Source organism: Gopherus flavomarginatus, chromosome 4 (genome assembly GCF_025201925.1).
Source record: "Gopherus flavomarginatus isolate rGopFla2 chromosome 4, rGopFla2.mat.asm, whole genome shotgun sequence".
NCBI lineage: Eukaryota > Metazoa > Chordata > Testudines > Testudinidae > Gopherus > Gopherus flavomarginatus.
In genome coordinates, this window is record NC_066620.1 from 100,940,950 (window position 1) to 100,957,271 (window position 16,322).

Sequence of the window (16,322 nt, forward strand, 5' to 3'; positions counted from 1 at the left end):
CCAGCCACCCAGCCTCAGCCCACGCGGCTCAGCTGGGACAACTACCGCCACTGGGCCCTCAGTCGGGTCAGTGGTAAGGGGCCCCATGGCAGGGACAGTGGTGCCAGTGGGCACTGTGGCCATCGATGCCCACCCAGAGGGGGGCCCGCTCGGTCACCGGAGCATCTCAGGCTCCATCAGCCTCTTCTGGTTGCCTAAGAGACAGGTTGGCGGATCCACGCCCAGACTCTGATCTGGGGCTCGACCCCCTGTACGACCAAGGCCCATGGCTCCGTGCTTGCTCTTTTCCTGGCACCGAATGACACCATAATGGTGCCTCCACCACCAATCTCTCAGGAGGATTTTAAGGTACACCAAGACCTGCTAAAGCAAGTGGCATCCAGCCTTCAGCTACAGGCTGAGGAAATGGAGGGTCCCTCCAATTCCCTCTTTAACGTATTATCCCTCTTGGCACTGGGCCGGGTGGCTCTACCCCTGCACCAGGGTGTAGCCAACATTTCCAACACTCTGTGGCAAACTCCCACCTCCTTGGCACCAATCTCCAAGAAGGCTGAAAGGAAGTACTTTGTGCCTGCCAAGGACCATGAGTATCTCTATTCCCACTCGGCACCTCACTTGCTTGTGGTAGAGTTGGTAAACCACAGAGAGCGTCAGTGCCATCTGGCACCTACCCCCAAGAATAAGGATGCCAGACGACTGGGCTCCTTTGGTAGAAAGATTTATTCCTTGACAAGTTTCCAGCTCAGGGTAGCCAACCACTAGGCCTTACTGAGCAGGTATGACTTTAACCTGTGGGAGTCATTGCCTATGTTTGAGCCTCTCCTCCCAGACTGGGACAGGAAGGACTTTAAGGCACTAGTAGAAGAGGGGGCAGCGGCAGTGAAAGTGACCCTGCAAGCGGCGTCAGATGCAGCCGACACTGCAGCCCGCTCCATGGCTTCGGTGATCTCCATGTGCAGGATGTCATGGCTCCTCCTGTCTGGACTGTTGATGGAGGCCCAATCCCTTATGCAGGACCTCCCGTTTGATGGGAAAGCACTCTTTGTGGACCAGACAGATGTCAGGCTGCATGGGATGAAGGATTCCTGCACCACCCTACATACCTTGGGCCTCTATGTCCCTCCAACTAAGGACAAGGCCAGACTGCAATAATCGGCTCAACCTGCAAAGAGCAGATACAAGTCCCCATATAAGAGACCAAAAACAATCTTAGCGGCAGTCCTGCTCTGCTCTGCAGCCTGGGCCCTCTAAGGGCAAGAGGCAGGAAAAGAGGCGGTTTTGACTATTTGCCGGGGGGCACCGGGCCTGTTGCCAGGGAGACCCTCCAATTAATAAAGTTTGTGTTCTGCAACCGTTTGTCTGCCTTCCACATGGCATAGTCCCATATCACATTGGACCAGTGGGTCCTCGGCACCATTTCCAAGGGCTACAGGTTGCAGTTCAACTCCTCCCCTCTGAACCACCCGCCCTCCCCTATAGGCCCCAGGGACCCAGAGCATGCCCACCTCCTAGTGCAGGAGGTGGACCGTCTACTGCACGTGAGGGCGGTGGAAAGAGTACTTTCTGATCCCGAAGGCCAAAGGGGGCCTCAGGCCCTTCCTGGACCTGCGGAGCCTGAACCATTCTCTATCCCACTCCGAGTTCCGCATGGTATCCTTGGCCTCTATTATCCCCTCTCTGGCCCCGGGGGACTGGTATGTGGCCCTGGACCTCCAGGATGTGTACTTCCACATCCATATTGTCGAGGGGCACAGGCGCTTCCTCCGCTTCCTAGTGGGGATGGACCACTACCAGTTTGCGGTTCTCACATTTGCCCTATCCACGGCACCCAGGGTTTTCACAAAGTGTATGGCTGTGGTAGCGGCCTTCCTCAGGCGGGAGGGGATACAGATCTTCCCACACCTGGATGACTGGCTTCTCAAGGGTGACTCGTCTTCCGAGATGAAGACCCATGTGAAGCTGCTCCTGTCGACATGTGATGGTCTCGGCCTAGTGGTGAATGAGACCAAATCAACCTTAGTTCTAGTTCAGCGCATAAGAGTTCATTGAGGCGCTGCTGGACTCCTCAAGGGCCACAGCCTCTCTCTCCTGGACAGCTTTGAGGCCCTAAGAGGTCTCATCATCTCGGTCACGGCTTTCCCGGTGACAATGGCAAGGGCGTGCCTTCGAATTCTAGGGCACGTGGCGACATGTACGTACGTGGTCCGCCATGCCAGGCTTCGAATGAGGCCCCTCCAACTCCGGCTGGCCTCCCAATTCTCCCAGGGCCGGGATGGGCTAGACAAGGTCCTCATGGTTCCGTCCCTGATACTGGCTTCCCTTCAATGGTGGTCTGACCCAAGCACCATGCTGCAAGGGGTTCACTTTCAGGATGCCAACCCGTCTATGGACCTGATGACCGATGCATCGGACCTAGGTTGGGGAGCCCACACAGGGAACATGCAAACCCAGGGGACGTGGTCAATCCTGGACTTGACCCTTCACATAAATGTCAAGTAGTTCAGGGCAGTACGGTTGGCATGCATGGCCTTCCACACACACCTTTGCGGCAAGGTGGTCAGGGTCCTCACAGACAACACTGCCACCATGTACTACGTCAACAGGCAAAGCAGGACTCACTCCCTACCCCTCTGCCGGGAAGCCCTGAGCCTATGGGAGTTCTGTATAGCCCACGATATCTCCCTGAGGGCTGTGTACCTCCTGGGCGACAGCAATATGCAAGCAGATCGCCTCAGCAGGGTTTTCTCCCCCGAGTACAAGTGGTCGGTCCACTCAGAGGTCACTCACCGGCTCTTCCAAGAGTGGGGAAGTCTCCAGATCGACCTCTTTGCAACCCACCAGAACCAACATTGCCCACGGTTCTGCTCCAGGGGAGGAGTGGGGAGATGCGCGATCTCCGATGCGTTCCTCCTGCAGTGGTCGGGCCAGCTCCTTTACACTTTCCCGCCGTTCCCCCTCATTGACAAAGTCGTGCAGAAAGTAAAAGCAGACAAAGCGAAAGTCATCCTCATAGGCCTAGCGTGGGCCTGCCAACAATGGTACGGGACCCTCCTTTGCCGCCCCTCCCCAGGACACTGCTGCTTCTCCCGGACCTCCTCTGCCAGGATGGGGGCCACCTCCTCCATCCCAATCTAGCCACCTCCACCTGACAGCATGGTTGCTCTGTGGCTAGACGAGGAGGAGGACAGATGTTCGGAGCAGGTAAGGCGGGTCCTCTTGGAAAGTAGGAAACCATCCGCACGCCGGACATACATGGTGAAATGGTTCAGGTTCTCCAAGTGGGTGAGTGATCAGGGAGTCTCCCCTTCCTCCGCTCCTCTCCAGCTTATCCTGGACTACCTCGTATCCCTTAGGACCCAGGGACTGGCACCCGCCTCTGTCACGGTACACTTGGCAGCCATATCAGCCTTCTACCCACTGGTGCAAGAGCACTCAGTCTTTTCCCACCCTATAATCTCCCGTTTCCTGAGGGGCCTTGACCGTTTATTCCCATATGCTAGACCTCCCTGTGCCACAATGGTACCTGAGCCTAGTTTTGTCCTGACTCACAGGTCCTCCCTTTGAGCCTCTGGCCACATGTTCATGGTCTCACCTCTCATGGAAGGTAGCCTTCCTTGTAGCGATTACGTCGGCCCAGCGTGTCTCGGAACTCAGGGTCTTGACCTCAGAACCCCCTATACAGTCTTCCACAGGGACAAAATCCAGCTCCACCCACACCTGATGTTCCTTCCGAAGGTGATCTCCGCCTTCCATATGTAACAGAGCATCTTTCTTCCCATGCTCTGCTCTAAGCCCCATTCCTCCAACGAGGAACACTGCCTCCGCACACTCGATGTACGTAGAGTGCTGGCCTTTTATCTGGATCGGACCAAGCCATTCTGGAAATCTTCGCAACTTTTTGTTGCCTCAGTTGAGTGGGTGAAAGGGCAACTTATTTCCTTTCCCGCTGGATCACCTCATGCATATGTGCTATGATCTGGCAGGGGTTCTCCCACCGCCGATCATCAGGGCACACTCTACGAGGGCTCAGGCCTTATCAGCTGCCTACGTAGTCTATGTCCTATCCTAGACATTTGTAGAGCGGCCTCTTGGGCCTCTGTTCACACGTTTACTTCATATTATGCAGTCGTCTCCCAGTCTAAGAATAACGCCGGGTTTGACAGGGCAGTACTCTGTCCCAGCCTATTGTGAACTCCTACCCACCTCCAACAGGTATGGCTTGGAATCACCTACTGTGGAATACACATGAGCAATCACTTGAAGAAGAAAAGATAGATACCTGTCCCGTAACTGGCATTGTTCAAGATGTGTTGCTCATGTCTATTCCGCACCCCGTCCTCCTTCCCCTCTGTCAGAGTTGTCCAGCAAGAAGGAATTGAGGGTAGGGGGAGCGCGCGGTCCCCCTTATAACGCGATATACAGGCGCCACTCCAGGGGTCAGCACAGTGCTCCCCCAGTATGGGTACTGCTAAGGGAGAAACTTCCAGCACTGGTGCACATGGCGATCACACACACCTAGTGTGGATTAGACATGAGTAACACATCTCGAAGAACGCCAGTTACGGAACAGGTAACTGTCCTTTTTATAGACCTCTATTATATCCATCTCCGTTAGTTCGTTCTTTTTCTAAGCTGAACAGTCCCAGTCTGTTTTTTAATTTCTCCTCATATGGAAGCTGTTCCATACCACTCATCATATTCATTGTCCTATTCTGCACCTTTTCTAATTCTAATATATCTTTTTTGAGATGGGGAAACCAGAACCGCATGCAGTATTCAAGATGTGGGCACACCATGGATTTATATAACCTCATTACAATATTTTCTGTTTTATCATCTATCCCTTTCCTAATAGTTCCTAACATTGTTAGCTTTTTTGACTGCTGCTGTGCATTAAGCAGATGTTTGTTTATTTATTTATTTATGAGGACTTCAAGATCTTTTTCTTGAGTGGTAACATCTAGTTTAGACCCCCATCATTTTATACGAATTATGCGGATTATTTTTTCCAGTATATGTTTGCACTTCTCAATGTTGACTTTCATCTGCCATTTTGTTGCCCGGTCACCCAGTTTTGTGAGATCCTCTTGTAACTCTTTGCAATCGGCTGTGGACTTAACTATTTTCATTAATTTTTTATGGTCTGCATATTGAGTTACCTCACTGTTCACCCCCTTTCCCATATCATTTATGAATAAGTTGAACAACACAGGTCCTAGATCCTTGAGAGACCCAACTACTTACTACTTTCCATTGTGAAAACTAACCATTTATCCTACCCTTTGTTTCTTATGTTTTAACCAGTTACTGATCCATGAGAGGATATTCCCTCTTGTCCCATGACTGCTTAGTTTGCTGAAGAGCCTTTGATGTGGGACCTTGTCAAAAGCTTTCTGCAGGTTCAAGTACACTGGGGATCCCCCTTGTCCACATGCTTATTGACATCCTCAATAATGTTTTTAAAGTTGTGAGGCATGATTTTCCTTTATAGTAGCCATGTTGACTCTTCCCCAACATATTGTGGTTCATCAAAGGCTTTCTTCAGATTCTTAGAGTTCTTTTTTATGGCTCTGACTATATTGTTGGTGGTGGTGGTGGTGGTACTACTATTTTATTTAATATGCAATGGAAGTAGAGCAAAAATATCAGGTAAAACCTAATATTTTCAGCTGAGTTATTCTTAAGAGTTTCAAGTGTAGTTTGAATTCAGAACTCAAAGAATCAATGCCTTCATGAACCAAAACTGGCAAAATGATTCACACAAACCACTGCAGACTGAAACTGGTAAGTTTTCTAGATCTCTAGATATAGTGGGCTTTGGACTTGTTAATTGATTTACATTTTCACAAGAACTCTTGTATAAGGTCTTTGCTGCCCAACTAGTAGACTCAATCCTGGTGCCTTTAAACTCTTGTTTAAAATCCTGTTGACTTTTAGGGATTGAGTTTTGTGACTTCCAGTTGACCCCATATATCAGTCCATAAGGCCACAGTCACACAAAACTTTTGCAGTTTTGCAGACTGCAGTAAATCTGGCCTGAATTTAAGTCTTTAAGAAGAAAACTTTGTACAACTCTCAGTCTACAATATGGTCAACAATATTACAATAAAGTACTGTCAGGTTCTAAAAGCCAGAACTGAAGGGATCTGAAGAGAAAACACGATACCACTTTTCTCTTAATCAGCTGAAATAAATCCATACGATCACATTAGAGAGAATTTGGTTCATTGAATCTTAAGTCTTTCATGACTTAGCAACTGAATGAGAGGTTTTTTTTAGTCCTATTCTTGACATAGCAATAACACAAAGGGCTATACAGTATTAATCAAATATAACGTATTTATGAAGTTGATGGGACAATTTGTGATTAAAGGCTGCAAATGTGAAATACCCACTATCTTACACAAGATTTTTTAAAGGGATTAAAGTCAGTGTGGATATGCATGTATATATCTCTCTACAAAATTATACTTTTAAAAATATTTACATGGAAGGAAAGTTTTTCTTAAAATTAAGGATGAGCTCTTTCCTAGAAATAAATGTGAAAAGAAGTATACGTTTCAGATTGCTGTGCTCTTCTCTTGTGCAGTGTTTGAACAGATGGTCCCTTCTTGGCTTTTTTATTAAAGTCATTTTCATTCTGTTCTGGAATTAACAGCAGAAACTCAAGTGTGTCTTCTGTTTCAGATGTATTCATCAGAAAACTGGGGACCATCATACTCTGTAATTTGGTTAGCCCATTTTGGTATCAAATGGATTTATGACGAGCCTGAGTTGCACAGTCTCAAAATAAAACCAGACTGGCTTAATACCCTGGAGAAGAAAGTTAATATCCAGCATGTTGTAATTCTTAACTATAAAGGATGCTGGGAATTCGTCTGTAATTGTATGTGAAATATTTACAGGGAAAATACTGGCATATTTATTACTAAAAAATCTGGGCCATAAATCTCCTCCAAACCAGCTGTTTCCTAGTTTTGTATGCCTTTTTTTTTAATCAACTTTATTTAAAATGTGGTACCCTTTGTGGCTGTTTTTAGCTACATAAGGCAGAAATAGGCATCTGGCTAAGATCAATGGAAAACAGATCCAGGAATCTAATGAAACAGATTTGGTTTTTAAAGTTGCCACATTGGCAAGCTAGTAGTGTGCTGGCTGCCAGCCTGAAAGCCTTGAGTTCACGGATGTGCTGAATGTGCTCAGGGATCCCAAGTGCCCATGCTGGCAAAGATGACCTATGTTTTGAAAGTTCTGATAAGCTCAGCAACTAAAGGAGGAACATAAGCACATTTTGGCCATAAATGTATCCCGTAATTCATTGAGCAATGCTAGTGATCATGTTAAAAAAAAAAAATCACTGTGCCGGGCTGTGTTAAGGTGTTCATGACCAGGCTACCACCGAGGTGGTATAAGGTACTCAACTTTAAATACACTGGATGATGAAGTCAAAGGAGCTAGGCTGTTATCTACTCTGCAAAATGTGATTACTACTGTTAGTGTAAAACATGTGAACAAGTTACCCCTGTAATTGTAAACTTGCAGGAACTACAGGTCAATTGTGCAGAAGGACAGGCATTACTAAATGCAGCACTCCATGGCAAGGAGGAGGTGATACCTTGGGGCATACCCCAGATAGAAGACAGAGCACTGGAGTCAATGCGACAGGATTGGCAAGTTTACCAGCACAGGCTTTCTGAGGCCAGGACCCAGCTAAACACCACTCTGAACAAACTGAGGTTAATGGAGAAAAAGTTTCAGAAGGTAGATGACTGGCTTAAGACGCTGGAGGAGAAAGTTAATATCAGGACTGGGCGGCAGTCTGACAGAGCAACAAAGGAGATGCAGCTACAGCAAATGAAGGTAATTACTTTCCATCTGTTTAAGAAACCCTGTATATATCACACATAGTTTATACGTTACAGTGTAGTTCTGCGATGAAAAATGACTGTAAATATGACATTGTCATTGCCTCTCAGGGAGTCCAGATCAAATTTGCTCCACTTACAGGTGAAGAGATGATTTCGCCAGAGCTGTAATCTCAGTGTGGGATCTGAAATTCAATTGGCTGTAGAGTGCACAGGCACAATAGAGAGAAGAGTTTGTTCCTGGAACTGGAATCTATTCAATTCTTTTCTTGATGAGGGAACCAGAATCTAATCCAGTGCACTCTCCCATGGCTGTATTGAGTGTCTCTGCCGTGCTGACCAGAGTAAACTACTACATTTCCAGTGTTAAGATACATGGTTGTAATCACATACACTTGATAATATCTATCTTCTTTGTCTCAGAAATGGCATGAAGAAATAACAATCTGCAAAGATGAAGTTGAGGAAGTTGGGGTATTAGCTCAGCAAATCCTGGAGGAAAGTCATACCACCAGTAGAATGGGAAATCAAGCTACACAGCTTACCTCTCGGTACCAAGCTCTTATCCTTCATGTACTGGTAAGTAATGGAAATTCATTCATTATATTATGCAATGTCAGCAAAAGGGGAGACACAGGTAGGTATTATTTATTGGGTGCGGTTAGCACAAATTATTCATTGATGTAGAATCCTTAATCATATAATGTGCACATACAAGAACCTTCCCCTCTCTAGATTTCAGTGGGCTAGATGGATCAGGGCATTGTTAATAGGAGACAGACCTTTCAGTCAACTTCTGCAGTAATCATAAATTGTCACCATGTCGTGGGTGTTTAGCAATCTGTGTGAAATGTGTTAGTAGTCACATTCTGTTTTCTTATGGACAGTTTGTGTGAGTTATCTGCATCACAAAAATACCATGCCAGGGGATACCGACTGATGCCTCTTTTGGCAGTCCCAGCAGACAAGTTGAGGGTTCAGTGTGCATGGACACTGAATGAATTTTAGAGAAGTGCCTTCAGGTTGTCATGGAGGAGGCACATCGATGAGGTGTTGTGGGGAAACTTGAACTGGCAAGGTCCATTCTGCAGATCACTTCAGATTATGGTACTTTCAATCTGACACCTCTCGCAATCGCTAAGGGTACATCTACACTTAAAATGTTGCAGTGGCACAGCTGCACCACTTCAACACTTCAGTGAAGATGCTACCTATGCCAACAGGAGAGCTTCTTTAATCGGGATAGGTACTGCAGCTCCCCAGAAGGCGATAGCTATGTCAGAGGGAGAATTACCTCATCAACCTAGCATTGTCTACACTGGGGGATAGGTCAATTTAATTGTATTGCTCAGGGGTGTATAAGTTTCACCTACGTAATTTCCTAGTGTAAATCAGGCCTAAATTGACTTAAAAATATAAAATAGAATTTTATCACCTATACCTTCCCCCTTTACTCCATATTACTCCATTTTAACATTAGTGATTGCTATACACACACATTGAGAAGAGAATACAGAAAACCTCTAAGAGAACAATTATCTGGTGGATATGAAAGGACTTATTTACAAGTCAATGAACTTAGTAAATTGATTATTCTTTCATAAAATAGTATTTTGTTGCTTTTATTAAATATTCTCTTGTCAAGAATTGGACAATGATAAGCATTTCACTTTCTGTTTCCAACATTTGTTTGAAGGAACAAATAAAGTTCCTGGAAGAAGAGATTCGAAGTATGGATGAGTCAGAATTAGCTTTCTGCACTTACACAGATTGGTATGGAGCCACTAGCCAGAACTTTAAAAATGTGGTAACCAAGACTGATGTAGTGAATAAAACAGCAATGGAGAAGAAAATGCAGAAATTGGAGGTACGATACACCTGAACTTGGGATTTGTTAGTAATTTTTCTTCATGAGTTAAGTCACATGCACTAGTCCACATATAATGGTGTACTCACAGTTACTCAGAATTCTGATTCCAACAGTCCAGAGTAGTTAGCAGCATAGAGAGCACTGGGTGTAAAATTTGATGTTCTCCTAGTGTGTGGAGTTCGATGACATTGATAACTTCATAGTGAAATTCATGGATGATGCCAAATGGTATAATCCCATTCTTCTAATAGAGGGTGTTTATATTTTGATTTAGTTTAAAATAAAAGACACTCAAATGATCATATGATACAAATTTTATTATATAAATGCATTGTGGGGAGCAAAACTCTTCTTCCATTCCCCCACTGAACTAACCCAGTGGTAAAACTCACACTTTACCTCAGAGTTGTGAATTAATTCCTCAGTCTCCTTGCAATATTTAAACCTGCTGTGCCAAAGAACAGTTTTCAACTATTCCATATTTTCTTGTGTACGTTGTATTTGACAAACTCCGTAAATAAAATTTCCTGGTTCAACGCCTGAAATTTCACCACCACTGGCTGATTTCTATTATGTGGTTTTAAAACATTGTATCTTTAAATTAATGACAGCTTTAATTCCTTTCTGAGATGCACACTGTTTTGTTTTTCGAGTTAGCCCTACTTAATAAGCAGTGGAGAATGGAGAATTATATTTTCTTGTATCTCTTCCACTTAAATCAGCCTTTGAAATATTGACCTAAGTGATAAAACATATAGTAGTCACTCTACATCTACTGTCAGCATTCACTGTATTGCAATAAAATTACAGTGAATTTGAACTGTGTAGTTATCTGTTTTAAAGTGAATTTCTTGATTATGAAAAGTGATGAGCTGATAGTCTTGGAGAGAGAAGTCCAGATCCTCAGTTGACAATATTGTGTTGAATAACAAGTGCAAGCTTTTCCACACTTCCCTGCTCGATCTCTTTGGCCTCAGTAGTTTGAAAAAGACATTGCTACTAGCGTCTCTTTGACATAAAAATTAAAACAAAGGAAACTGAAAGGGGTTAAGACTTCATCTACTTTCTCTGTTAATCTCCATATTTTTCTTTATAGCTTCTTTTGAGTGACATGGATGTAGGCCACAATTTGCTGAAATCTGCCCGTGAGAAAGGTGATCGGGCTATTAAATACATGGAAGGAAATAAAGCTGACCAGTTAAGGAAAGAGATCAGTGATTACATGGAGCAGCTTGGAGAACTGGCCAGCTCTATCAGGAAGGAGCATATGGCCTTAGAGAAGTGCCTCCAGTTGTCAAAGGAATTCTCAGACAAGTACAAGGCACAGACTCAGTGGCTGACAGAGTACCAAGCCATATTGCACACTCAAGTGGAGCCCAAAACTGAATTATATGAAAAGAAGGCCCAGTTATCCAAATACAAGGTAAGAATTGATGCTGTAACTCCGTCGTATGAATGAGGTTTTGAGCTAAAAGTCCTTGAGGTCCAGTTTTCAGCTGTGGGGGCCTTGATAGATTCCATAAGATCCCTCATCTGGATGCTCAAATCATAAAAGCATAGTTTCCATGCCAAAGAGCCAATGTAAGCATCCAAATGTGGAATTTGGGTGCCATAATAAGTCTTCCATGTTTGACGGTTATCCACCTGGGGCTAATTTTTTTTCTCATTTGATGGAATAAGTATGGAGTAACTCCACTGATATCAATAGTTATTCTGGATCTACACTAGTTTAAGTGACAATAGAATTTGACCTGCAGTCACCTGGAACTTTTCTGTCACTGTTGACATTGCCTCCTTATGCTTTTGTTTTTTCGCTATATTTAAGTTTTCTATATAATGGAAAATAGGTTATAGTACTGTTTATAGTACTATTTACCACAGAGATAATGAAAATTAACCTGAAAACTGAGGGCCAGATTCAGAGGTGACATAAATGGTGGTATAAAATTATATGGTGGTAACTCAGTGTCATGGTATAATTCCCCACTCTGAACCTTAGCGTCTAAAAGACTGGGTACCAGCATGAATTCCTCTAAGCTCAGTTACCAGCTTAGTACTTGTAGCGCTGCCCCCAACCAGGAATTCCAGTGCCTGGTACACTCTGGTCCCCCCAAAACCTTGCCCGGGGACCCCCAAGACCCAGACCCCTGGATCTTAACACAAGGAAAGTAAACCCTTTCCCTCACCATTGCCTCTCCCAGGCTTCCCCTCCCTGGGTTACCCTGGAAGATCACTGTGATTCAAACTCCTTGAATCATGAAAGAGAGAGGAAAATCCACCTTCCCCCCTCCTTCTCTCTCCCCCTCCCAGACTCTCCCTGAGAGAGAAAGTAATCCTAACACAGAGAGAAAATAACCTTTCCTCCTTTCTCCCCACCAATTCCCCGGTGGCTCCAGACCCAGTCCCCGGGGTCTCACCAGAATAAAAAAAGCAATCAGGTTCATAAACAAGAAAAGCTTTTAATTAAAGAGGGAAAAACAGTAAAAATTATCTTTGTAAATTTAAGATGGAATATGTTACAGGGTCTTTCAGCTATAGACACTGGGAATACCCTCCCAGCCTAAGTATGCAAGTACAAATTAAAATCCTTTCAGCAAAATACAAATTTGAACTCCTTCCAGCCAAGTACACATTTGCAAATAAAGAAAACAAACATAAGCCTAACTCGCCTTATCTACCTAGTACTCACTATTCTGGACATATAAGAGACTATATCAAAGAGATTGGAGAGAAACCTAGTTGCACATCTGGTCCCTCTGAGCCCCCAGAGTGAACAACAACCAAAAAAAAAACAGCACGCACAAAAACTTCCCTCCCTCAAGATTTGAAAGTATCCTGTCCCCTGATTGGTCCTCTGGTCAGGTGACAGCCAGGCTCACTTAACTTGTTAACCCTTTACAGTCAAAAGAGACATGAAGTACTCCTGTTCTATTAACCCTTAACTATCTGTTTATGACACTCAGAAAAGTTGTTATAGTTTTAAACATTGTGGGGAATGGAAGGGCAAGAATGTAGCAGGGAAAGCAACTAATAAGAGGGTGAAAAGGAAATCAAGATAGACCTCGAATGAATGCTTTTCCGACTACACACTGCCACCTCAGTGTGTAAATTACACGTGTAACGTGTGTAAGTTACACATTTCCTAATTTAGCTTCCCCTACTCAGCATCTAAATTACACTCTTTCTGTTGCACCTTTCCTTTATATTCCTAAAGTGCACAAGTTTTCACTTAGCGATACATGCTAATATAGATAATGTACTGCATACTGTTATTTGTATCACCTCTGATTTTAACCCTGAATATTGAAGGAATAAGAACTCATCAGTCTACTAGCTTTATAGGTGTAATGACACAATGAATTGAGCCAAATTTTGTTCTGCAGTGGGGTTACTCTGTGGGATTACTCTGGATTTATGCTGATATAGCTGAAAGCAGAATTTGGCCATGCCACACGTTTGGCTAATTTAAAATACCTGTTGATTTATTGAATAATCTGAAAAATTCTAGCCTGTTTTGGTCTGAGACAAAAGATGCATAATTCAGAACTCTTCTGAGATGTCTTTTAAACTAAAGCTGAAACTTTAGCTGACATGGCAGAGTGTGGGCTCCATTGTTTTTAATTAATTTTAAAAGCATTATAAAAATATTAAGAATTAAAATAGTTTTAGAGAGATAGAGTGGGTGAGGAAATATCTTTTATTGGACCAGTGTCTGTTGGTGAGAGAGACAAGCTTTTGAGCTTACCCAGAGCCCTTCTTCAGGTCTGGGAAACATACTCAGAGTATGTGTACACTTAAAATGCTACAGTGGAACAGAGAGAGATTCCCCTGTCAGTATAGGTAATCCACCTCCCTGAAAGACAGTAGCTAGGTTAATGGAAAAATTCTTCCATCTACCTAGCACTGTCTAAATATGGACTTGGGTAGGTTTAATCATGACGTTCTAGGATGTGGATTTTTCACATCCTTTACCGACATTGGTTTTACTGTTTAATTTTCTACTATTGACCCGTCCACAAAGTAGTAGAACAGATTGTTTATCACAGTAGTACACATATTTCAAGAGACCACTCAAGGTGAAGTGGCTTGTTAATACCCTGTTAGTCACAGGAAAGGAAGGAAGGGAGAGCGGGAAAAAAAGGCAGTTGGTGTTGGGTGTTGTTAATGGGTTATATACTGTTATAAGCCATAAATCCAGTGTCTGTTCAGTCCATGATTTTTAGTGTCTAGCAAAGTTACAAAGTTAAGCTCCCAGGCCCATCTTTTGAAAGTGTTGTGCAGTTTTTCTTTGAGAATAAGGACTAAGAGGTCAGATAAAGAGTGATAGTTTTGTGAAAAATGTTCACCCACAGGTGATAAGGGTGTTTTTGTCTATTATCATTTTCCTGTGTGAGTTTATTCGAGAGCGTAATGAGTGCGATTTCACACACATAGTGGGGTATGTCAGGCACTGGATGATATGCACCACATGTTGTGATAGATATCACCCATGAATCTTGAATGGTGTGTTATCGGAGTTGATCATTGTCGTAATGGAGAGATGTCTACAGGTTTTGCATCTGTTGTTCTGGCAGGGTCTGAGTATGTTTCCCAGACCTGAGGAACAGCATTATGTAAGCTCAAAAGCTTGTCTTTGTCACCAACAGAAGTTGGTCCAATAAAAGATATTACCTCAGTGTATGTCTCTAATATACAACACGGTTACAACAACATTGCAGACAAAAATAGTTTTTTAACATTTACCATTGTACCAAAATAATAACTCTCTAAAAGTGAAAATTGCAACAATAATACCAATAACTGACCTTATTAGTGTCTTTGTAAAACACCACAGGGCTGCAGATGTTGCTTGCAACTCTCAGGCATCGGATATGAGGAAGCCAATATCTGACAGGATATGCACACACTGCCATTGTGTCATTTGTTGTTTCTAAAAAGGCAGGAATAAGGGGACAGTTAAACAGATCGTGTCCCTTTTTACAGATTCCCCTTGCATCATCCCATTAAAGGGGATGGAGTTTCTCCTGGAAAAGGCAGTGGGGCCCATCCCCAAACCTGCAGATTATAGCCATGTGCTCAGAGGCACTCTGCCTCTGCACCAGCTCTGGCCTCTAACACTTGCCCCCTTCCACATACACGCTCAGTCTCTTATTGTAGTTGCCCCAAGAATTCCTGAGGGGGCTCCAAGGGAAAAATAATACAGCTCTGGAGGCTGGTTGGGGAAGGATAGTGTCACGGAGGTGGCTGATCCATAATTAGAGGGGACTCTCTGAGCCTGGAATTTAAGGGAAGTGATCTTACCTTATTCTTTTTACAGTATATTTTTTCACTATAATGCTTGCACTTGTAGTCAGTACAACAGACGGTGCTGTCCCACGAGCCTTCTATAAAATCAGTGACTGAAAAAGGAGAAGCCCTTCTTGAACTTGTGCATGACGTTACTTTAGGGGACAAAATTCAGAAACTTCAGGCCAATTACCAGGAACTCTGCAACACGGCAAAGGTAAAAGAAATCAGCAAGGGGACTATGGAATCCTTTTATGTCACTAACACACAATATGAGAAACTTTTTTTTTCCAGTTTAAAGGTTGAGGTTTTTTCCTGTGGGTGACATTTCATCCCATGCAGAGGGCTGGTAGAAGCCCCCTTTATGTGAGGCTTACAAGGTTATGTGGAGTTGGGGCATCCACAGGGAAAAATTATTGGGATTAACTGCATTTCAAGTTGATATTCGCCCTTAAAAAAATCAATTTTCTTTATCATTAATATTTTTGTACTTTTTTTTTAACTGGGCCCGACCCATCCTGATGCAAGAAGTTCTTTTGATGTGTTCACTGTGATCTAGGCATATAAGCAGTACTCCTATGAAATAAATAGTTTGCAGGATCACTCTTAGTAACTTTTCAGGTTTCAAAGCAACTTTTGACATCCTTTCTCTTGAAAATGTCTCTAAAATTGTATTTTGGTTTATATGGTCCCACAGGCACATGCTGAAAGCTTGGAGGTGAAAGTAAAAGAGCATGAAGATTATCACTGTGACTTACAAGAAGTGGAAAAGTGGTTGTTACAGATGTCCAGCAGGCTGGTCGCTCCTGACCTTATGGAGAGCAGCAGTGTAGAAATAATAACTCAGCAACTAGCCAACCACAAGGTAGGTCTTTGTGCTTGAACACATGTAATTTACTCAGTAAAAATAAAAAAATATTACTCCAGCAATTCCCCATCTCAGTTCTGGAGCTGTAACTTTTTTTATCATCTTTTTCTGTACTTACATGAATATCTGTAACATTGACTGGATTAACAAGAATAACTTGATGCACTCACTGTCTACATCCAGATCAGTGTGTTTCTGATTCATGTCACCTTCAGTGAGCATCAGTGACAACATGTGAAGGTTATGTATATGTGTCTGAATTTTGTATTAGGGTTTCTCTATTTCATGCTGAGAAGAAGAAATAGACTGCAAGAGGCAGAGTAGGGCCCTCCTACCCCGGTACACTACTGATTCCTGATTCTTGGGAGGACAAAAACCTCCTAGTTTTTAGAAGAGTTTGTATCATAATTCTCTTGTTATTAGGTTGTAAGAT

The 16,322-nt window shown here is 43.5% G+C and overlaps 1 protein-coding gene across 14 annotated transcripts in view; it reads left to right on the top strand.

Moving 5' to 3' along the window:
• Positions 1–16,322, top strand: part of SYNE1 (spectrin repeat containing nuclear envelope protein 1) — a 492,410-nt gene that overhangs the window by 267,613 nt on the left and 208,475 nt on the right. For all 14 annotated transcript variants that reach the window (XM_050949357.1, XM_050949360.1, XM_050949369.1 and 11 more), the window contains 6 exons: positions 7,543–7,860; positions 8,289–8,444; positions 9,562–9,732; positions 10,832–11,158; positions 15,086–15,238; positions 15,719–15,886. In XM_050949357.1, coding sequence (XP_050805314.1) covers positions 7,543–7,860; positions 8,289–8,444; positions 9,562–9,732; positions 10,832–11,158; positions 15,086–15,238; positions 15,719–15,886 — 1,293 coding nt within the window. The remainder of the gene's footprint in view (positions 1–7,542; positions 7,861–8,288; positions 8,445–9,561; positions 9,733–10,831; positions 11,159–15,085; positions 15,239–15,718; positions 15,887–16,322) is intronic.